At 54.5% G+C, this 22,310-nt stretch overlaps 1 protein-coding gene and 1 non-coding gene across 5 annotated transcripts in view; both read left to right on the forward strand.

Moving 5' to 3' along the window:
- The window catches only part of Syt2 (synaptotagmin 2), a 105,301-nt gene that overhangs the window by 49,896 nt on the left and 33,095 nt on the right, over positions 1-22,310 (forward strand). Inside the window, exon 1 of one of the 4 annotated variants that reach the window (XM_070041813.1) lies at positions 15,449-15,566. The exons of 1 other annotated variant lie outside the window; for it this stretch is intronic. In XM_070041813.1, the coding sequence (XP_069897914.1) occupies positions 15,548-15,566 (19 nt within the window). In that variant the 5' untranslated portion in view covers positions 15,449-15,547. Of the gene's footprint in view, positions 1-15,448; positions 15,567-15,652; positions 15,715-19,923; positions 19,975-22,310 lie in introns of those variants that run through there. 2 more of the 4 variants (XM_070041815.1, XM_070041816.1) reach the window with 2 other exon arrangements.
- Positions 11,084-11,191, forward strand: LOC138841252 (U6 spliceosomal RNA). Its single transcript, XR_011376363.1, has one exon. It is a non-coding gene; the product is annotated as a U6 spliceosomal RNA (small nuclear RNA).

Genomic DNA, 22,310 nt, shown 5'->3' on the forward strand with positions numbered 1-22,310 from the left:
TAGCAATCCTCTTTTACGATTATGATGATCCAGAGGCTCAGAGAGCTTACCTGACTTGCCCAGGGCTACTCAGAGCGGAAGCCTGAGCTCCAGATGAAACCACGCTTTGGGTCATGCCACAGTCCAGGGTGTTCCTGACAAGGCTGTGTGTTCCTGGGGAAGGTGGGGGCAGGTGCACTCAGCCCCGAGAGGATGAGGCCCCAGGTGGCCTGCTGATCACCTGACTCACCAGAGCAGGATACAGGGTCACATTTGACCCTGTTAGTGTCTGTGCCCAGGGCCCCTATGGCTTTTAATGGTGCATGTGCAGTCTTTTGGAGTCTTCCCTGGTCATGGCTGCTAATTGGAGAATTGCACCTTGACTGAGTCTACATGGCTCTCCCCACAGGCAGGCCCAGATCCACTCAGGAGGCTTGGGGCACAGAAGCCTCCAGAGACAGTGAGATACTACATCTGAAAATCTGGGCACGGTCCCCATTCTGCTACCTAGCAATCATGCACCATAGTCTCAGCCCAACACTGGGAGGTCTTGGCCCATTAGGTGGCTTCTGCTGGAGACCCCTGTTTGTAACACGGACTGGCTCCCACTCGAGTCTCCTGAGAGGAGTAGCCGCTTAAGGTCTGGGACCATGTGTTGCTATCCTTGTGTGTGCAGAAACCAGTGCAGCTGTGCTGCGGTCTTGACCATGTCTCAAGGTGTGTGCAAACTGAACTAATGAAGGAGTGAATAAATGAATGGCTTCAGTAACCAGTTTTGTGGCCAGTCTTGAGCAAATTAGGGCCTTTCTGAGCCTCAGTTGCCCCATTTACAATATCTAGGGATGGGGTCCAGTGAATTCTGAGGGCCCTTTGTGCTGGGTAAGTACTCTAGGGGTTGGGGATTTAGTTCAGTGGTAGATAGCTGGCCTAGCAAATGCGAGGGCTTGGGTTTGGTCCCCAGTACTGGAAAAAAAGAAAGAGAAAGAAAGCTACCAGCAGGGGTGGGGAGAGCGGGCCAGCACCCGCAGAGTGTTCTCTGGGCACACCTGCCCCCTTGGAGCAGAGACCGAGCTGCTGGCAGGCCGGTGATGGATGCAGGACTGGCATGAAAAATTGAGGCCATGGTCTGCGAGGCGCGTGAGGCCCGCAGAGTGGCGCAGAGCGGCCTCGGGGGAGCGTTATGGATGGCCCGACACCGTGTTTGGGGGGAATTATCCTATCCTCACGCGTAATTATGAGGTGTAGAATTATGCAAGGGGCAGGGTGGGATTGGAGGCATAAAAGAAACACTTTGTACCCAGCGATGATGGATGGTCTGGGGAGGCAGCACACGCCATCCATCTTTTCCTGGCACTTCTGCTGTGCAGTGGGTATGGCTGCAAGTGGCCTCTAACTTGCCACTGCCCTCCGCCCTGGCAGCTGTGCTTCCCTAGGCTGGTTGGGCCTGAAGGGCTGTCTTGGTCTTGGTCTTTTGCTGACCAAGAGACCTTTGCCCTCTGCCTTACCTTCCAGCACAGTGGCTGGCACAGAGAAATCGTTATTAAAGGAATGGATGTGGACTCGGTATCTGACCTATGTCACTGTAACCACACTGATCTCCTTTGCAATAAAAATAAAATTTAAAAAATGAATGAATATTGATAAATATATGGTCCATTGGAGCAAAGACACTTTATTTGTGTGTGTGTGTGTGTGTGTGACAGTACTGGGGCTTGAACTCAAGGCTTTGGTGCTGTCCCTTAGCTTTTTCCCTCAAGTCTGACACTCTACCACTTAAACCACAGCTCCACTTTTGGCTTTTTGCTGGTTAATGGGAGATAAGAGTCTCACAGGCTTTCTGCCTATGCTGGCTTTGAACTGTGATCCTCAGAGGTCTACCTCCTGAGGAGCTAGGATTAGAAGGATGAGCAGCAGCACCTGACTATTTTGTTTTGTGACCAGGTCTTGCTATGTAGTACTGGCTATGAATGAACTGCCTTATGAATGAACATCCTGCCTTTGCCTCCTGATTTGCTGGGATTACAGGCATGTACCACTATACTGGATAAGGGCAAGATTGGTGAGTGAAATGGAGTAGATAGACAGTAAGCATTTGCTGAGTTTCTAAATGACTTGAGGAAAGTAGATGCAGGAAAACACAAAGCACTGGATAACAGGAAGTCCAGGGTTGGGGAGAGGAACAGGGAAAGGATGCCACACAGCCAGTATGAGCCTTCGTGGTCTTTGGGCCATCCCTCCATTCCTGTGGGGCAAGGCTTCTCGAATTGTGATTCATGGACCCCCAGCCCAGAGCCTCCTGGCCTCCTGACCTCCCCGCACTGCTTCAGAATCTTTGCCTGTGAGTCTGTGTGTGGTGGAAACTTCCAGGAGATTTGTAATACACATTAAAGTCTGGGAGCCAGTAGGTTATGGCTGCCAGGACGAAGATGTGTTACTTTCTCTCTTACCGCTCTGTAGCATGCATTCGCGCACATCATGATGCCCACAGCCCTGTAAGGCAGGCGTCCCTATCCATGTACACAGGAGGAAACTGAGGCTCTGATGACTTCACAGACTGGCTCCAGTCCACAGCTAGGAGGAGGCAGGGTCAGGACCGGAGTCCAGGTTTGGGCCAGTTGTCCTTCCTGAGCCCTGGGGCTCCTTTACGCCTCTCCTGGTGGAGTTGCCCCTTTGTGACAGTCTCTCTGACTGTCCTCAGAGCCCAGGCCCTTGTCCTTGGTCCAGGGAGCAGAGCGGTCACCCCCATGGGCGGTGATTGTAGGCTGCAGCCTGGGTTTTGATGGAAGGGCATGAAGCAGAGAGGCAGCCTCGCCTGGGCACAGTCTGTGTGTGTGTGTGTGTGTGTGTGTGTGTGTGTGTGTGTGTGTGTGTGTGTGTGTGTGTGTGTGTGTGTGTGTGTGTGTGTGTGTGTGTGTGTGTGTGTGTGTACCCAGGGATTCTGAGGGCAGCAGTCTTGCCCCTACCATCCCTGCTCCCTGCCCCTCACCCCACCTTACATATCAGCAGCTGTCACCTGCTTGGCAGATGGGCTGACTGGCAGCACCTCTCCCTGGGCTGTACCAGATTGGCTTGTCTGTGCCCTGGCTGCCCATGAGCTCTAGCCATCTGTGCCTGAGAGACCCAACACTGAAGGCCAGACAGGGCCTTCCCGACCCTCTAGGTGGTGGAGACAAAGCCTAGGATCTTATGATAGGCCCTGCAGGGCACAATTTGGGCACCTGGGGACCAGCAGAGGGCTGGCAGGCAGCGCTTTCATCTACCTCTGCTGATAGCTTCCAAAGTCCTTCCTGAAGCTGAAATATCATGTCTGGCCAAACGCCAGGGGTCCAAACATGCTTCTTGGTCTCTGCCTTCTGCTACTTTGCCTCTCCATGGAAGTCAGAGTCCCCAGAAACCCTCCGCCCTCAGGAGAGCAAGGTGCGGGGGCGAGGGGCCAGGGAAGTCCTGCTTTGGCTCCCTTTCGGCCTTCCTCTGGGTTTACTTTCATGGCTGGCTGAACTCATTGCCTTTTTAATGGGAAAGACAGAGCAGGACTGAAAAGTTCCCTTAAAATGAAACCCAAGACCAGCAGAACACAGATAGAGGTAGAGCGCATGCAAAATTAGTGAGCTGTGCACAGGGGAGGGAGGGTTTGCCATCTGGGGGCGGGGGGAGAGGGGGACGGGTCAGTCACCTTCACGCCCTTCCCCACACCCTGCAGCACACTTGGTATTTGATCATCCAAATGAGGAGGGGCCTTGTCAGCTGTTTTTCAGAAAAGCTCATTTGGGAGAGGGGGGATCTCTATCTGGAGCCCTCCCGCCCCCCCCCCCCCCCCCCGCCCTTGTCCCCGAGGAATCGGGATGTTGAAAAGTGATCCAATTCAGCCATCACTGAAGTTCAATCATCTGTGCACCCCATTTTCACAAAGCAGAAAAAGAAAACCCCAGACACTTGGTGGTTCTGTGCCTCAGACATCCCTAGTTCAAGAGCAGGGCCGGGGTCTGCGCACTGGCAGGACGGAGAGGTCGTCATCCTGAATAGGAAGGGATTGCCACGTCCCCCCCAGACAGCCTGAAAGCATTTGGCTCTGCCTATTTCCCTGGGAAATGAGGGCTTTTAGGAAAAACACTAACCAAAAAAAAAAAAAAATCCGACCACTGCATTGCAGTACCTCTGAGATTGGTACAGGCTGCCCGGCTGCTGTTTGAGACACAGACAGCATGAACACTCTCTCAGCCTACACCCCGGCCTCCTTGCCCCCCTCTGGCTGCTGCCATCACAGCCTGAAGCCAGGGGCAGGGGCAGGGGACACCGGCTCTTCTGCCACCCAGCTCTGGACTAGCCCAGGGAAGAATCTAAGAGGCAGGGATTGCAGTGCTGCACCAGGGAGAGCAGCGGACAGGGGGTCCTGTTAGAAGGTGGCTGCCTGCCGCCTCTCTGTCATTGTCACCATACTGTCACCCGAGTGCCTACAGTGCCTGCAGTGCCCTTTGCTGCCCCACTTTCTCCATTTTCTCTCCAGGAAAACAGCAACAACACGAGCCTTTGCCATCTTCCCACCTCCAGTCTGCAGGCTGGCAGGCTCGCACTGACTAGCACCCACAGGGCCCCGAGAGACCACCCCGTTCGGTCTTTCCAATAATCACTGGCAAGATGACGTAGCCAGGTCAGTCACTCCGTGAGCCGGGAGTAAGCTGATTCTAGAATGTATGTCTGGAAGAAACGAGCACTGGAGTCAGAGAGCTCTGACGAGGCACCTGGACTCTGCCTCCCGATGGATTCATGGAGTTGTTGATGCACTGTTGAAGGTAGCCAAGGAGATAGGGGAACATCATGGAATCAATCCCACACCCACCCGCGGTGCTCCCTGGGGGCCTGGCCCTAGGGAGCCCTCTATCTTCATCTTCGATAAGCACCTTCCCAGTTGCTGGTACCAGCCTGGGGCTCTCCCCAACTTGGACCAGGCTGCCAGTCTCTTCTCCTAAGGAAGCATCTCCTACCCACAGCCCCAGAGGCTCAGCAGCACAGCAGGGCGAAGAGGACAGGGAACATCACCTGAGCATCTCAACGCTTCCCCCCTCCCAGTTCTCAGAGCTGTGGCCTGCTTAGAGCCCTGCATCCCCATCCCCCACCCCCAAAGCCTGGGCTCCCCAGAAGCCCGCAGTGGTGCTGTCCAGGGTCCTGACCAAACCTCCCTGGGACGTAGGCTTCTGATCTGCAAGAGCAGAATTATGGGTAGTCCTGGGCACCTCTTCCAAAAGCTGCTCTTTGGGAAGTGAACTGTGGCTCGAGTGGTAGAGCACCATCCTTGAACAGAAAAAGCAAAGCAAGAGTGAGAGGCACCGAGTTCAAGCCCCAGCACCAGCCCAAAGTGAACTCCTTGGGGTCTTCTTTGGACTGCCCTAAAGACTGGTGAACTTGACTCCTGTGTGGTGAGCTTGACTCCTATGCCTGAGGCCTCTCTGCCTACTGCCAATAGAATGGCTCAGCTTCAGTCTGGCCCCTGGAAGCTGGGCAGTTGGCTCAGACTGAGGATGAACTGTGCTTCTCACAATATCCCATTTTTAGAAGGATACAGCCTGGCTGAGTCTCGTCCAGAAGAATTTGGCCAGGATGACGGAGTGATGGAAGCCCTGAGTAAGGGGGGAAGGAGTGTTTGAGGTTAAAGGGCCCCAGGGAGGCCAGGCTTGCTGCTTCCAGACAGCTGAGAGAGGATGGTCGTGCCTCATGGGAGGCGGGACTCTGTGTGGAAGGGAGGTGCTGGGGAGGGTAAGACACAGATTTTAGTTCAAAGAAAGAGCTCTTGGGTTACCAATTTCTGGACTATTCTAGAAGAGGATGCTCAGGGGACTTCTCCATGATTGGATTGCTAAGTGGAAAGGCCGAGGAAATGTACATGTGGGTCCTGGCTGTGGTGCGACTGGGCCTCCATACGTGTATGGTTGGCCTGACTTTTGCCATGTGATACTCTCATAGAAGCATCACCTCCAACCCGCCCCCCCCCCATAGCATATGGTCATTTCCTGCTTTCATAGATGACAACCCGTGGTTACAGACAAGGCCGTCCAATTGGCAAGCAGCACTGGGCTGTGGCCCCACACCTCTTGGGTTCCTTTCCCTTGATCTCTACACTTAGCCACTCTCAGCCCTGAGGCTCAGGTCACAAGGTCCTGGGGAAGGATGGAGGGGTCAGATGCCCATGCAGCGCACCTCCATTGCTGTGGGTCTAGAATAAACAGTAGCAAAACTGAGGAGGAAGGTGCTGAGGCCCTGGAGGCTCTGAAGATCCCAAGGGATTTCTATTTGGCAGCTTTTGAGCAACCTGGAACCAAGTTGATGTTCTGTGAATAAATAGGTATCCTGAATATGGATGATGAGTGTGCATATATCTGCATATATATGTGAATATGTATGCAAATTGACATGTGTGTGCAAGTGTTATGTGAGTGCACATGTGCAGGTGAGTTTGCATGTGATCAGATACCCGTGTACATGCATGTGAGTGTGCATGAGAGCACGTGTGGATGCAAACATGCACCCATACTCCACGTGTGAGCAAGCCCATTCACACACATGAGTGTGCAAGTGCATACATGAAAATGCAAACACATGGGCACATGCATATGATCGCACATGCATTCATGCTCACACATGAGTGACTGCATGCATACACATGTGCACATGTATTTACAATGTAGTTTGTGAGAATGCACTGTGTGCATGTTAAGTGCAGATACCTAAGTACATGAAAGTGCACATGTATGTGCAGGTGTGCCTCTATGCACATTTGAGTGCAATGTATTGTGTGTGTGTGTGTGTGTGTGTGTCCTGAGCCCAATTCCCATCAGGGCTGCACGCTCCTCATTGTAGCATCACAGATAACAGTGACAGTGGCTGTGCTGGTAAACCCCTGTCCTCTGCCTTGTGGGCATACGGCAGGGAGCCTCTTGCTGAGTCCTCTTCCTGGCCTTCCACTGCCCCAGTAAAATGGACTCTACCCCCATGCTCAGACCTTCAGCCCAAGATCCTGGTATGCACTGTGTGTTGGAGTGGGGGGAAGGGATATAAGCAGCCAGCCCCCCCCCCCCCCCCCGCTTGCCCTCAGGTTTGAAGAACTTCTGCACAATGATACACAAACCTGTCCCATGGGCCAGGTATTAGCTTGGACATTCCTCTTAATGCCTCCTTTCCTCTCTCCTCACATCCAATCCAGTCACTTTTTGGTTCTCTCTCTGTGTCTCCCTGTGCCTGTCTGTCTGTCTCTGTCTCTGTCTTTCTCTCTTTGTAGTGCTGAGGTAGAACTTGGGACTGTGCCCGCAAGGCAAGTGCTGTCCGGCAGGCTGCACCCCAGCCCTGCTCTTCTCTCCATCCCCAGCAGCCTGTTCCAGCCATTGGCATCCCACCCAGATTCTGCAGAAGCTGGCCTTCACTTGGGGTGTACTTCCTTCCCCTACTTCTAGAGCTACTTTCTACCCAGCCTTCAAATCCACTTTAATACCCCTTCCTCTGGGAAGTTGCCCCCAGTCTCCCCAAGAAGTCAGAACCCCACTATGATAAAGCACTGTTTCACACTCCTTCACAGAACTGCATGTAGTACTGTCTGCTGTGTGTAAGTGTGTGTGTGTGTGTGTGCATGCATATGTGCACACACATGTGAGTGCGTGCATGAGTATCTGTGCATGCATATGTAGTGATTAATGTCCTTTCTCCAGGTAGACTGCACACCCCATGAAGACATGACCTTGTTTGCTTTCGCTCTTCTTTGAGTCCCCTGTGCTGAGAACAGCATTTGCCACATGAACAAAAGGTTGCTGAACGGCTGGATGAATAGGCAGGGACAGTCTGCTGACAGGTTTTGTGTGGATGGAGGCAGGTGGGATTCTGGTGCTCTTCTGACACAGGACTGGTCCCAGCACAGAGCACGAGGGCTATCCTAGGCTCCACAGAGGCTGGTCTGTCAGTGGAGGAGTAGGGCTGTGGAGTGGTTATGGAGAGTGTGCCTTCTTGGGTCATGTGACTGAAAATATTAGTCCTTGAGAGCAATTAGTTAAGTTAATTAGCTCATCCATTTAAGCAGCAGCTAAAGCAACAGGGCCTGAAGACTATTTGGGGAAAGGCACTTAATTATTTGCACCAGTGTCACCTTAATTTCCCCAGTAAGTTTGACTGTGGCTGGGCAAGGGGAGAGACTTGAACACCCAATTAATTTCCCCTATTTGGAGCCTGGAGTGGGAGGAGCAGAGAGACTTAAGAAGGAGGCTGGCTACAAGCAGATTGTTTGGACCCTGGAGTGCCAAGGGTCCCTTTAAGCATTGGGCCCTGTGATAAACACACAGGATTTCAGGGCCCTGAGATGTAGCACACATGATTTAGCCAAGGTCACCCAGCAAAATAGTGCCAGGAACACACCCAGAACCCAGGTTCCTAGTATCCCAGAGCAGGACCTGTTTGTGGGTAGTGAGTACCAGGTGAATCACTAAGGTTCTGAGAGTTGCTACAGGGTCACATGACTCAGAGCCACAGGCAGACCTGAGGCACCCTCGCCTCCATTCTGAAATTCTGGCACCCAGTTTCTGTTTTCTCACTCAGAAAATGAGGCCAGAGTTTGCTGGAAGTGGACTTAAATATACCCCTATTCTCTTCCCAGTTTCTGGGACAGTGGGGGTACCCAGGTCCTGGTCTCTCTGACTCCCATCCAAGGCCAGTGGTCAAGACTCTACTATGAGCCACATTTGTGGTATGCTTGGAGGAAGTGACTTCAAAGACCTGCATTCATGGTAGCACCAACAAAGCCAGAAAGTGGCGTGGAATAGGTGTGAGGAACTGAACTGTGTGAGCTGACAGCCAGTCTATGCCTCACAGTTGGGGAGATAAATTCTCTCTTCTAGGATTGTTAAAAGTAGGAAGTAAAGAAATTCATGTTGAATACTTATACCAGCACCTGTACATAGGAAGCCTGATGGGTTTTGTTTTTTTTTTCTTTTTTTTGGGGGGTGGGGGTGGGGTCTGGTCATGGGGCCTGAACTCTGTGCCTGGGCGCTGTCCCTCAGCTCTTCAGCTCAAGGCTAGTGCTCTACCACTTGAGCCACAGCGCTACTTCCGGCTTTTTCCTTTTTGCTTATGTGGTGCTGAGGAATCAAACCCAGGGCCCTCAGGCATGCAAGGCAAGTGCTCTACCACTGAGCCACCTTCCCAGCCCCCTGATGGGTTTTCTAACATCACCCTAATGCCTCATCACTGCAACACCTTAGTCTCACTAGCTCCAAGCATGCACCTGCTCTTGTGGGGGACAAGGGGTCCCCCTGAGGCTGCCTCAGCCCAGCACAGGTTCTGGGAGTTCCTCAGGCTGACTTACTGCCCTCCTTTCCTCAGAGTGGAATGCCACTCGCGGTGGGTTTCAGTGTCCTAACTTCCTGGACCCACCATTGCCCCAATGGCTTTGTGCTGACTTGACCATCCACCAGGCCTGAGAGCTTTCAATCTCATGCAGCCTCAATAGCTCAGCAGGCCTGGTTCAGGGCAACTGGTTGTGAGATCAATCCCTCTGGGGGTGATATAACTACAGAGGGGCCGGGTCTCGGTGGGGCTTCTGGAGCCCTGCAGTGAGTGAGCTCTCAGATGCTTCCTCCTCTGACCCAAACCCTTTCTTTTTCCCAGGATCTCTGGGCCAGACAAGTCAAGTGCCAGCCACTCTACCCAACCTGCAGAGGCTTTCCTTCAGGTCCCTCAGTTGCTATTGTGAAATCTGACTTGTTTGGTGAGCTGTATTCTTTGTGTGTGTGTGAGAGAGACAGTATCAAGGAGAAATTATTGCCAAATACATCTCCGTACCTCTGGAATCCAGCTGTGGACACGTTCTAGTTCTCCGTAAAGCACCTCTCTGTAGTCCATATAAGCCAGTGGATGCAAACACAGACCTAAAAGACAGTCAGGGCTGGGAAGATGGCTTAGTAGTAGAGTGCTTGCCTAGCATGCATGAAGCCCTGGGTTCAATTCCACAGTACCACATAAACAGAAAAAGCTGGAAGTGGTGCTATGGTTCAAGCGGTAGAGTGCTAGCCTTGAACAAAAGGAGCTCAGAAGCCGGGCGCTGGTGGCTCACGCCTGTAATCCTAGCTACACAGGAGGCTGAGATCTGAGGATCGCGGTTCAAAGCCAGCCCAGGCAGGAGAGACCGTGAGACTCCTATCTCCAATAAACCACCAGAAAACCGGAAGTGGCGTTGTAGCTCAAGTGGTAGAGCGCTTGCCTTGAGCTGAAGAGCTGAGGGACAGTGCCCAGGCCCAGAGTTCAAGCCCCACGACCGACAAAAAAAAAAAAAAAAAAAAAAAAAAAAAGGAGCTCAGAGACAGTGCCCTGAGTTCAAGCCCCAGGACTGGCAGAAGAAAAACAAAAAAGAAGGCAGTCAGCTGACTCATCAAATTTAACAATACATATGCACCTTAATGGAAACATATCCTGGAGACCCTCCTCCATCCAAATATACATACAAACTGCCTGCCATGTACTAGCTACTAAATAAGCAGCAGTTATTCTTGTCTGTTTCCTCATCTGCAGTGTAGAAACAACATTAAAATAGCAGCTAACCTTTACTCAGCCCTTAAGATCCAGATGTTACAGTGCTAGCACTCAAACCCAGGGCCTTGTACATTCCAAATAAGCCCTATACTGCATTCTTCAGCCCCATTTTGAGTTGTTTTCTGTGGTCTATATGCTTGAGGCAGGGTCTCACTATGTATCCTAGGCTGGCCTCAAACTCACAGTCTTCCTGCCTCAGCCTCCTGATAGCTAGGATCTCAGGCGTGTGCCACACCTCTGGGTGTTCTGAGGTGCTCTGTTTTTTAGTTTTCTGACATGTATTAACTCGTTGTTTACAGTGATTTTGAGGTAGGCACTATTTCTGTTCTCATTCAGTAGATGAAGCACAGACAGGTTGAGGTTGAGTAGCTTGCCTAAGGTCAGTCACATTTGTGTGTATGTGCTGGTACTAGGGCTTGAACTCATGGGTGGAGGTGGGGCACCGTTTCTTAGCTTTTTCACTCAAAGCTGGTGCTCTACCACTTGAGCCACAGCTCCACTTCCGGATTTATGCTGGTTAATTGGAGATAAGATTTCATAAACAGTGTTCGCTTCGGCAACACATATACTAAAAATTGGAACGATACAGAGAAGATTAGCATGGCCCCTGCGCAAGGATGACACTCAAATTCGTGAAGCGTTCCATATTTTTTAAATTATATTAAGTAAGCCAGGCCCAAAGAAACATAGGTCCCATGGTTTCCCTTATTTGTAATATCTAGTATATGTATGAGTCAAGCGGAAAAGGTCAGATAATGTGATGTCAGGAAAATGAACCCTTAGATGTGTATTTTAATGTTTTTTTCTTTCATGCATGTGTTTCTAACGCATTTATAAGATTATCTCTTTGTTGCTTTGTATGTCCCTCCCCCACAGTATAACCCCTGCTTTCACTATATTTGATGTCAGTATAACTTGTGGAGGAGATGGGGAAAAACCAGTTGTTTAAGGATACAGGTGGACCTGTTGCAACAATGAGAAGTACAAGTTGTCATGTCCAAAACGAGCTTTACAACGTCGGTGGGGGGGGGGGGGAAGGAGGGGGAAGGAGAAGGATTGGGATTGGGGGGGAGGGGGGAGGCTGGGAAGGGATGTGAAGGGTAAACAAAGGAGGAGGCTGCAATGCTTGGTAAGAAATGTACGCATTATCCTGCCCATGTAATTGTAACTCCTCTGTACAGTATGTTCACAAATAAAATAAAATTAAATTAAAAAAAAAGATTTCATAAACGGTTCTGCTAAGGTCTGTCTTAGAACTTTCCATCCTCAGATCTCAGCCTCCTGAGTAGCTAGGATTACAGAAGTGAGCTACTGGCACCAGAAGGTCATAGACTTGTTAAGTGGCAGAATCCTGATTCCCATCCATAGTCTCTATCCTGTATTTTAACCACTGCAGTGCCTGTGCTGTTTCTCAGGACAATCCTATGTTGTCTGGCCCAGTACAAGCTCCGTCCTCAGTGACTTGGAGGGGGGGTGAGGGAGAAGTGGAGGGAAGGGTCTCCCTTAGCATATTCATGGTCATAGGATTGCAGGCAGGATTTAGAAGCTTTCTGCAGAAATCTTAATTGCTGCATTTCTGGAAGGGAGACACTGAGAGCCATTATTTTGTCTGGACAGATGCAGAATGAGGAAGGAACTCCATCATGATGATTGCTATCAGCTTGGCAAGCACCCTTCCCCCCCCTCACCCCACCCCCCTTTGTCCTTCTCCCCTCCATAGACTGGGACTGGGGCAGGGGCTGTCAGCCTCCTCATTGCAGCTTGCGCTAATTCCAACTTACTGTGAACAAAGTGGAGCCCTTTGAACAGTGCTGTGTGTGTGTGTGTGTGTGTGTGTGTGGTGGTGGTGGTAGGGGTGCTGACAGATCATGAAGGAGATGAAAGCCTCATCCAGGGACATCACCTGTACCATGGCTTTAAGTCCTGGGTTGGTTTGAGCTGATACTTGAGGCCAATTCAGGGCTAACGCAGAGAATTGGTCACTTGGACTGCAACACCTGGAGAGGCAAAGCCAGAGAGGAGAGGAGGAGCTGGTAGCAGCCGCCATCCACTTCCCTGGAGTCACAGGTGAGAGAGATGCGAGGAGAGAGGGCTGGCAGCGCAGGGAAGGGGTGTAGCTAGAATCCTGGGGAGAAGCTGAGCGCAGCAGGGCTACGCTCATTCTTTTATTCCTTCATCTCTTATTGCTTTACCAGCAGGAGAGAGCATTGATGGGCAGAGAATGGACTGTGTTAGTCTCTTTACACCCATTATCCCTTTAATCCTGTTTTATAATTAAAATCCCCAAGTTGCAGGTGAGAAAAATGAGGCTTAGAGACGGTTACATAACTTGCCCAAGGTCATCCAGTGCACATGCAGCAGCACCGGAGCCTCAGGGCCATGGAGAGGCTTAGAGGGTCTGCACTGAGCACAGAGGCTGGACAGGCAGGGGGACCCCTTTGTGGAGCTTGTGGTTGAGGGGAGGCGTAGGGGAAGGCAGGGATGAGAAAGGACAAGGGTTTAAGGGTGCAGAGGAGAGAGAAGCCACCGGGCCCATGGGAAGGGGGCAGGGAACAGACTGGTGGATGAAAAGGGGAGGTGGGAGGACCAGGACTGTGTCCCCCCCTCCCCCCACTGAGAGAAGAGCATGGCCCAGACTAGAGAGGCATGTCAGGTGATGAGTGCAGGAGTGGGCAGAGCTGCTGACACTGGCAGGGGGTGGTGGTGGTGGTAAAGAGAAGAGGAGAGGAGGGCCGACTGGATTGTTGGAAGGATCCCCTGAGAGGGAGGAGCTGTCAGTTTTGGCCCAAGGGAGGAGATCAGCCTCTAGATTCCTTAAGACAAGCCCACAGTCTACCTGTGCCAAACCCATCATAGGAACGTGGACTTCAGGGAGCCTTGCCCTACGGCCTCCTGGGATTGCTTATACAGATCAGGTGAGATCTAGGTTTCCCACTGTAGTCCACCCCTGTCAGGGGAGCGAGGGGTCCTCTGCGGCCGGAGGGGGCTCTGACCTAAATGCAGCAGATGTCACCAGAGCCTTATACGCTGTGGCCCAAGACACTCAGAACTCCACTGCCGGCCAGGGGAGGCCAGGACGCATGCATTAAACACAGATCGTGTCCGCAAGGTGCAAACCTGGTTGTACACAAATGCTGAGTTTTCTACCATTAGACCCTATTTCCCCTGAGGCAGCTTTGAGTAAAGCTCCCGCATCTTCTGATTCATCATATTTAAAATGAACCAGAGGAGCATTTTACCCATCCCAGACATCCAGGTACCCCCAGGTTTCCCATCCTTCAAGCTGTGTCCAGCAGGCAGGATGGTATCAAAGACTCTTACCATCAGGAAATTCTGCAGTCTAACTCGAGTGTGCCCTGCTGAACCTCCAGCGGGGATTACAGAGGTGTGTGTGTGTGTGTGTGTGTGTGTGTGTGTGTGTGTGTGTGTATGCATGCGCACAGGTCTGTGTGTGAATAGGTGTGAGGATCCCTAGGACCCTCCTCTGAGCACACTGACCTTGAGCCCTTGACTCTCAGGTCCCCCCTTCCATCTGAAGAATGGCGACCCCATTCTTCCAGCCCCCACACCCGCGCTCCTGCGGCCCGGAGATCCGGTCCGTGCTCTGCAGGGGTGGACCGAGAGCGCCGCGGTTCTGGAGAGCGCTGGAGCTCCCGCCCTGCGGGGAGGCCGCCGCTGCGGCACTGCGGGGACACGTGGCCGTCCTGGGGCCGGGGAGGAAGCGGGGTTGCTTCCACAGGGACTATTTCCTAGCTTTCCCAGCCTGCGCCGGCTGAGACGCCCTGGGGAGCCCCCAAGAGATCTCCTAAGTTCGCCTCGATCGTTTCCTAGGTCAAACCCGAAACTTGATTCTGAATTCTGAGTTTGCAGGATGGGAGGTCGGCGGCAAGGAAGTGGGGGTGCGCTGGGAAGGTCAGGGAGGGGATGAGGCGCGGGACTGGGGGCCCCGGCTGAGCCTGTGAGTGTTGGGGGCTGAGAGGCTCAGGGGGAGGGGACTCCCGGGCAGAGCTGGGCGCAGGCGGAGCGGCTGGGAACCCCGCAGAGCCCTTGGAGGGAGCTCGCCCGCGGGGACCCCCACCAGTGCAGACCCCCCCCAGGGCGGGGGCCTCTGGGCGCCCCCACCCCCTTCCTCTCCAGAATCTGCCTTTTGTTCCATCCCTCCCGGAACACTGCACCGGAATCCCGGGCCGCCACCTCCTCCCGCCCCCGGCCGGTCCCGGGCGCCCGGAGCTGTGGGCGGGGCGGGGTGGGGAGTGTCGCAGGGGGGGGCGGGGCTCCCGGGCGGGTGGGGGGCGGGGGGAGCCCTGCGAGGCGCCGAGGCCGGGAGGTGCCCGCCCTGAACTTGCTGGGCCCCCTCGGGTTAACGTGCCCGCCCGCCTGCCCTCCCCCTGCCCGCCCGCCTGCCCTCCCCCTGCCCTCTCCCCGCACTCCCCCTGCCCTCCCCTTTCCCTTCCCGCACTCCCCCCCCGCACTCCCCCCCTTCCCGCACTCCCCCCCGCACTCCCCTTTCCCTTCCCGCACTCCCCCCGCCGCCCCCCGCACTCCCCCCCCCGCACTCCCCTTTCCCTTCCCGCACTCCCCCCCCGCACTCCCCTTTCCCTTCCCGCACTCCCCCCCCCCCCGCACTCCCCATTCCCCTCCCGCACTCCCCCCCGCACTCCCCTTTCCCTTCCCGCACTCCCCCCCCGCACTCCCCTTTCCCTTCCCGCACTCCCCCCCCCCGCACTCCCCTTTCCCTTCCCGCACTCCCCCCCCCGCACTCCCCTTTCCCCTCCCGCACTCCCCCCCCCGCACTCCCCTTTCCCTTCCCGCACTCCCCCCGCCGCCCCCTGCACTCCCCCTCCCCGTCCTCCCCCCCCCCCGCCCGCCCTCCCTCGGGCGCGCTTCCCCCGAGGGGGAGGAGGAGCGGCGGCGCGGGGTGTCCCGCGCCGGGGGGCGCCCGGTCCGGCTCGGGGCTCGCCCTGCGAGGGGCGCGGAGCCACGGATGTGAGCAGCATCGCAATCGCGGATGGGGGAAGTGGAATCAGGTTGTTACTACTGCAGAGCGGGCGGGCGCAGGGGGGGGGGGGGAGCCGCAGCGGCCGGCGGCGGGGAAGCGGGAACCGGACCGGACTCCGGGACCCCGCCGGCCCCGCTCCACCGGCGCACGGCCCCGTCCGCACCCGAACGTCCCGGGTAAGAGCAGCCGCCCCGGGGGACCCCGCGCGGCCCCAGCCCCGCCCCGCCCCGCCCCGGCGGCCACCCCGGGGCGCCGGGGGTCGCCAAGCCGGGGCACCGCGACTTCGTAGGCTTGGCGCTCACCGCCCGGTAACCAAGCGGGGACCGAAGCGGGGGGGGGGGGCACGAGCGGTCCCGGACTCACCCCGCAACCCCCGCCCTCCGCCGCCGCTCCGGAGCCCCCGACGGCACCCGGGAAGACCGCAGGCGCGTGGGAGTGGGTGCGGAGGGGGGAGTGGGTGCGGGGACCCCACTCCGCCGCGTGGGGATGGGCGAGCGCCCCCCGCCCGCGCGCCAGGCGGGGCGCCCGGGGCTGGCATCCGCGGCCCTGCGTTCCGCCCCTTCCCCGACCCAGAACTTTCTCGGTACTCCGACCAGTCCCGCCGCTTGGTGCCACGGGGAAGCGGGGACCCCGGGCTCCCTCTGGCAAGCCGCTTGGAGAGATCCTGGCGGAGCCTGGGCGCCCCACTCGACGTGCTGTGCGACCTTGGACACGCCGCTGCCCCTCTCTGAATCCCCTAGTGACCCGGGCGCGTGGCCTTTCAGACGGGAGTGGGAGCGATCTGGGGAGGGTGCTCGGTAACCAGCCTGGGGACGGGTGGGGGGCGCCCCGGGAAGCGCCTGCTCCCTGGAATTTGCAGCTTTTCTTCTGTGGCCTCTCCGAGGGAGGGAAGTGGCCGTGTGGAATGGGGGATCCGTGGCACAGGGAATGTCCAAAAGCTCCCATTCTGACCTACCCTTGACCTTGCGCCGTCCATTTGACCCCCTGAGCCTCCATGCCTTCACCTGGAAAATGGGGGGGGGGCGGGGGTACCTATAGCATGTACAATGTCTCCCAGCCACACACACCTGCTGACTCCCGCAGGCAAGTGAGAGCCAGGGCAGGGATGGGGTGTGGGCAAGGTGGCCTGGCCTCTGGGACTGGAGGCTCCAACCCCCCCCCCCAAATGCAGTGGAGCCAGCAGCCTGCTGGGCCATCCTTCCTCCCGCCTGGTAGGGAAGGAGGCGGCTTTTCTGCCCTGTGGCAGCCTCTCACACAGGGCAGCATCTTCCCAGGGAAGTGGGTTCCTGGGACAGGTAGGAGACCAAGACTAAAGCAGGACCTCACAAGGCTGTGCCTCCTGCCCCCTGTCTCCAGGCAGGGCTGGGTGCTCAGCAGACAAACAGGGTGATGTGAAGGAATTCGCTCTGCTGAGGAAGATCTCCACCTCCAGCTCCCACAGCCTCCCCTGGGGAAGTAAGTCTCAGCTAACTCCTTCTTGGCATCATGGATGCTGGCTGGGTCTTCTGTGGCGATGAATCGATAGCCTCTCCTTGGGCCTGGGATGTTGTGGGAAGGGCCCTGGTTTAAGACAAGAGAGTTGAATTGAGTTTACAGGATCAGCTTCCAATGGGTGTGACCTTGTGTGACCTTGGACAAGCCCCTTTCTGTGTTCCTCACTTGTGCATTGAAATGGTTGAACCAAGTAACTTCCTAGGACCCGTGGAACGACACTACGTGGAACTCAAGTTCAGGGCCGGTGTCTGAGCAGCAGGAAAAGGTTCCAGAGGAACAAGTGGTCTCCTAGTGGGAGCTGCAATGCCCTCATCTCCCCCAAAAAGAGACACTTTGAGACACAGGCAGGGCTGTTTTTAAAGCCCTGTACAGCCCTGGAAGAGGACTTCAGGAGTCCCTGGCTCTCCTGGTTACAAACTGCATGACCTTGAGCCAGTGCTTTTATGCCTTTGAGCTCCAGTGACTTCACTGTCAAAGCACAATGATAATAGTGGTATTGTGGGATTGTGAAGATTAAACAAGAAACACACATAAAATGCTGAGTGCAGCGTACAGCCCTGGAGATGCTCCAGGAGTGGTAGCTGGCCTTAATTGTAATCGAACAATAAAACCAGGCAGCAAGCAGGCAGCAGGGTAGCTGTGAGCAACAGCCATGGGGACTGGCTATGTGCTCTTCCCCCAGTGGCTGGGCTTCCTGCGGACGGACTCTCTCTCTCACTCTCTCTCTCACTCTCTCTCTCTCTCTCTCACTCTCTCTCTCTCTCACTCTCTCTCCTTCTCCCTTTCTCTCTCTCTTTCTCTTTCTCTCTCTCTTTCTCTTCATCCCTCTGACCATTAGTCATTTTGCAGCAGCAAATTCGTGGGGGGAAGAAAGACGTTGTTGACTGGGTGCCGCTAGCTCATGCCTATAATCCTACTCAGGAGACTGAGAAGTAAGAATCACGGTTCAAAGCCAGCCTAGGCAGACAAATCTGAGAGACTCTTATCTCCAATTAGCCACCAAAAAGCTGGAAGTGGAGCTCAAATGGTAGAGCACCAACCTTGAGCAACAAAGACAGTGCCCAGGCCCTGAGTTCAAGCCCCAGCAGAATTTTTGTCCCTGTGTTCTAGCATCTCTGTCCCTTCTGTGGACACGGAAAAAGGGCTCTTTCACTCCATTCCCCAAACTTTCCAGGAATGTGACAATTGCCAGAGAGGATAAGGCTGGCTGTCCACCCAGGGCTGGCTTAGCCCAGGGCTGGGGGGGGGGTGTCACTGGACCCAGGACCAGACCAGACTAGATGTGCAGGTGAGTTGGGAGGAGCACGGCATGGCTGAGGGCTGGGCTTACCCCAGGCTCGCCGTCTGACCTTAGGCATCTCCAGGCCTCAGTTTCCTGTTGGCTGAGATAAGCCAGAGTCCTGGCCCTGTTGCCAGGGCCTCATTGGCTCAGACTCTGCCTGGGCTTTGTGTGGCGGGAGGTTTGCTGGACTCATGAAGGTAGTTGATGCTCACTGTCCCTCTGTCCTGTCCCAGGACTCAGCCTGGGGACAGGCGATGACAACTCCTTTCCAGTGCTACTGATGGTTTGATCGGAGGCTTTGCAGTCCAGACATATCCAGTGACTACCTGATTCTCTCCATTATTGCTGTGTGGTTGTAGACAGATGACTTGGCCTCTCTGCGCCTGTTTTCTCACCCATGAAAGGAAGATACCATTTCCCACCGTGCAGGGTCCTTCTGGCGATCACCTGGGGCATATGGGTCATTCCTAGTGTGATGGTGGGTCCTGCCACTGTCACTAGGCAGAACTTCCCAGGCAATGTGTCCCCCTCCTGCTGGGCCCTCCTGTAGTTTGTGTGCAAACTTAGGAGGGGATGCTCAGCCACAGGGGATGTAGGCCAAGGAAGACGCCTAGTGACGAGAGAACACAGCTGAGGCGGGGCTGTCATCGGGAGGTCTTGGAGAAAAGGCTGAAGGAGTTAGGACATCACCGCCCACGGGGGGCACTGGCTGAGGGAGGCTCAGAGGGACAGACACCAAGAGGGGAACAAGGGGTCATCCCATCCAGTCCTCTGTGCCTTGCCCTGTATAACACAGCAAGTTGGCGCCAGCGCGGAAGCCAAGCTACACGCGCAGATCCCCAGTTAATGCTAAACCCTGCTACTCCTCAAGTGTTATTTTCCTTCTAGAATCAGTCCAAGGTGACTGCCTTGCTTGCCATAGATGGACATGGGTCCCTTACAGGAAGGAACTTCCTCTTCCCGGTGTGCAGGTTATTGAGCTCAGCAGTCCCAGTTTTCAGATGATAACATTGAGGCCTGAGACCATCGCAGGACTGGCATGAGAATCCCTCCCAGCAGCAGGCCACAGCTTGGGCAGTTAAACCTGCTTTGCCCTGTGCACCCTTGGTGAGACCTGCCACACGGCAGCAGGGCTACCAGAATGTGAGACATAAACCCACATGAATAAGGAGATGAAGGGAGCGCAGGGAGACAAAACACAGAGCCAAAAGATAGAACTGTGACTTCCAAGACCTGCTTGGCTTTCTTGGCCCACCTCCTTTGGCCCTGTGCTCACAGCCTACCCTGCCTCCCAGAGGGAGGAGCCAGTAGCCAGCACGCTGCTCCCCTGTCCACGGGCAATGCAGAGCAAAAGAAAGTCAATATTTGCCCAGTGGCCAAGGACAGGAGTAAGTCTGTCTTGGGATGGGGGGTTGTTCTGAGAAGGAAAGAAGGCTATGCACGTGGGCCTCTGGCCTTCAGTTTGGCTTTTCCGCATTAAATAACCCTTTGTGTCTCAGAGTAGAGCCTGAGTGCTTCCCTAATAAATTTTCTTCTTTTTTGGAGCTCATGGCTCCCCAGCCTCCAGCTCCCTGGAGAAATGGGACTTTTGAAGTGTTGGCAGAAAGGCCTCAGAGCAGATGGTCCATTCAGCAGGGCTCAGGCAGGAGCCATGAGAAAGGTTAGTCTCCTCATCTAGACCACCAAGCAGCCTGGAGACATGGAAAAAGTCCTTGGCAGGTCAAGATAGGCTTTGAGCTCCCTGCCCCCTCCATCCCTCCCCCTCCCCCGCCTTCTGCCTTTGCCTTGTTATCTTTCCATTTTTCCTCTCACCATCTCCATCCTGCTCCCTTTTCTCTGCCCTGAGAGTGGATGGGGGCGGTGGGGATGGGGGGTGAAGAGGCCGGCTGACTTCTCCTACTGAAATGGGATGTTAGAACCCAGAGCAGCTGCCGGCCCAGTTAATAGCTTTTGTGATTGCCGTATTGCTCATGGCTTCTCCTCTTAGCAGTCTAACAAAGGGTGCATTTGGACGCAGAAGCATTTCTAATACGAGGTCACGGGGCTGTACTGCAGCAAGAAGGGTTTCTGTGAGATGGAGGGAGGACTTCCAGCGGTGAGCGTCACCAGTGCTTGATGCATTTGCCTAGTGGGCAGCTGTGGGAGAGGCTCTGCAGACCTCAGTTACTCCCGGAGGAAGCAGTCTTGGTTGTTACCTGCTGCTAAAGGGGCCATAGTGACATTTTGGAGGTCACTGCCATCACCTGGTGTGTGCCTTGGCCTTCAACTTCATCATCACATGCTTAGACAGCCAGAGTGACCAGTCCTGTCCCTGCCGTCGGCTCAGGGCAGCTCTGCAGAGTCACTCAGGGATGATGGGTGGATGGGATGCAGGGGACAGTGGACCGGTGGCCAGGGCAGCGCCTACAGCACCTACATGCTCTCAAAGCTGCTGCTTACCACGGGGAGGCTGCCAGTTCCAAGCCCGCCTTCACCTTGCTCCCCGCCAGTAGCCGGAGTCCAGAGCAGCTGATGGCCTGGGGACAGATTGCTGCCTGGCCCCCAGTCCGAGTTCCAACACAAGGCTCCTGGGCACAAGTGCAACTTGGCTCCCAGACAAAGGGGCCTCTGCATCCATGTCCCTCCTGAGCGACTGCTGGAGCCCTGGGCCCCAGGACCTGTGAACCTGGGAACAGTGGACCTTGTGCTTTGTGGGCACCAGCACTGATGCTCTGCCTGGGTGACCTGTGTTCAAATCCTATCTCCTGCAGTGTTTAGATGTAGAGCTTTGACTAACTTGTCCTAATACTTGTGACCTCAGTTTCCTCATTTGTAAAATAAAAAAAACAAACTTGAATGCTGTAGGGTTGATCTGAGGATTTAAAGTGTTAATAGTATACTGAGCCCTAATGATTCTCGGTATCTGAGACAAGGTGCTATAAGAATTCAGCAATAGTCAGGTCCTGGTGGCTCACTCCTGTAATCCTAGCTTCTCAAGAGGCTGATACCTGAGTATTGCACTTCAAAGCCAGCCAGAAAAGTCCCTGTGAGACTCATATACAATTAACCACTCAAAAATTGGAAATGGCACTGTGGCTCAAGTGGTAGAGCGCTATCCTTAAGCACAAAGAGGCTCAGGCACAGTGCCCAGGCCCTGAGTTCAAGCCCCACAACTGACAAAAAAAAAAAAATCAGCTATAAAATGCTACCAAACTGTGATTTTGATGTTTCTTAAACACTAAAGGAGGTGTCTTAAAGAGTATGAGGCAGGATATGACTGGATTGATTAGAAGGATCTAGGGTTCAGCAGCAGGGGCTCATGCCTGTAATCCTGTCTACTCAGAAGGCTGAGATCTGAATACTGCAGTTCAACAACCCAGGCAGAAAAGTCCATGAGCCTCATCTCCAATTAATCACCAAAGAACCAAGAGTGGAGCTGTGGCTAAAGTGAAAAAGCGCTATCCTTGAACAACAACAACAAAAAATCTCAGGGACAGTGCCAAGGCCCTGAGTTCAAGCCTTAGAACCAGTACGCACACGCACGCGCGCGCACACACGCGCACACACACACACACACACACACACACACACACACACGATCTAGAACCCAGCAAATCCATCATTGGATGGATGCACACAGGCACAAGCAAGCAGTTTCTTTCTATTTCTATTTGTGGGCCTCAGTTATACCCATTTGAAAATGTGGACCCATGTGAAAATGGTTGTTTATGCATGTAATTGTGGGTGGGAGCAGGAGGATCATAGCTCAAAGACAGCCTAGACAAAAAGGGAGCAACTAATAAAAATCTGGGTCCATCACTCCAACTATGTAGGAAGCATAAATAGCAGGATAGTAATCCAGGCTGGCCCACACATAAATACAAGACACTGTTTGGGGGCTTGAAAGGTAGCTCAGTGGTAGAGTGCTTGCCTTGCATGCATGAGACCCTGGGTTCAATTCCTCATCACCACATAAGCCAAAAAAGCTGGAAGTGGTGCTGTGGCTCAAGTGCTAGA

This window comes from Dipodomys merriami, unplaced genomic scaffold, assembly GCF_024711535.1.
Source record: "Dipodomys merriami isolate MVZ:Mamm:240054 unplaced genomic scaffold, mDipMer1.0.p SCAF_31, whole genome shotgun sequence".
NCBI classification, from domain to species: Eukaryota; Metazoa; Chordata; class Mammalia; order Rodentia; family Heteromyidae; genus Dipodomys; species Dipodomys merriami.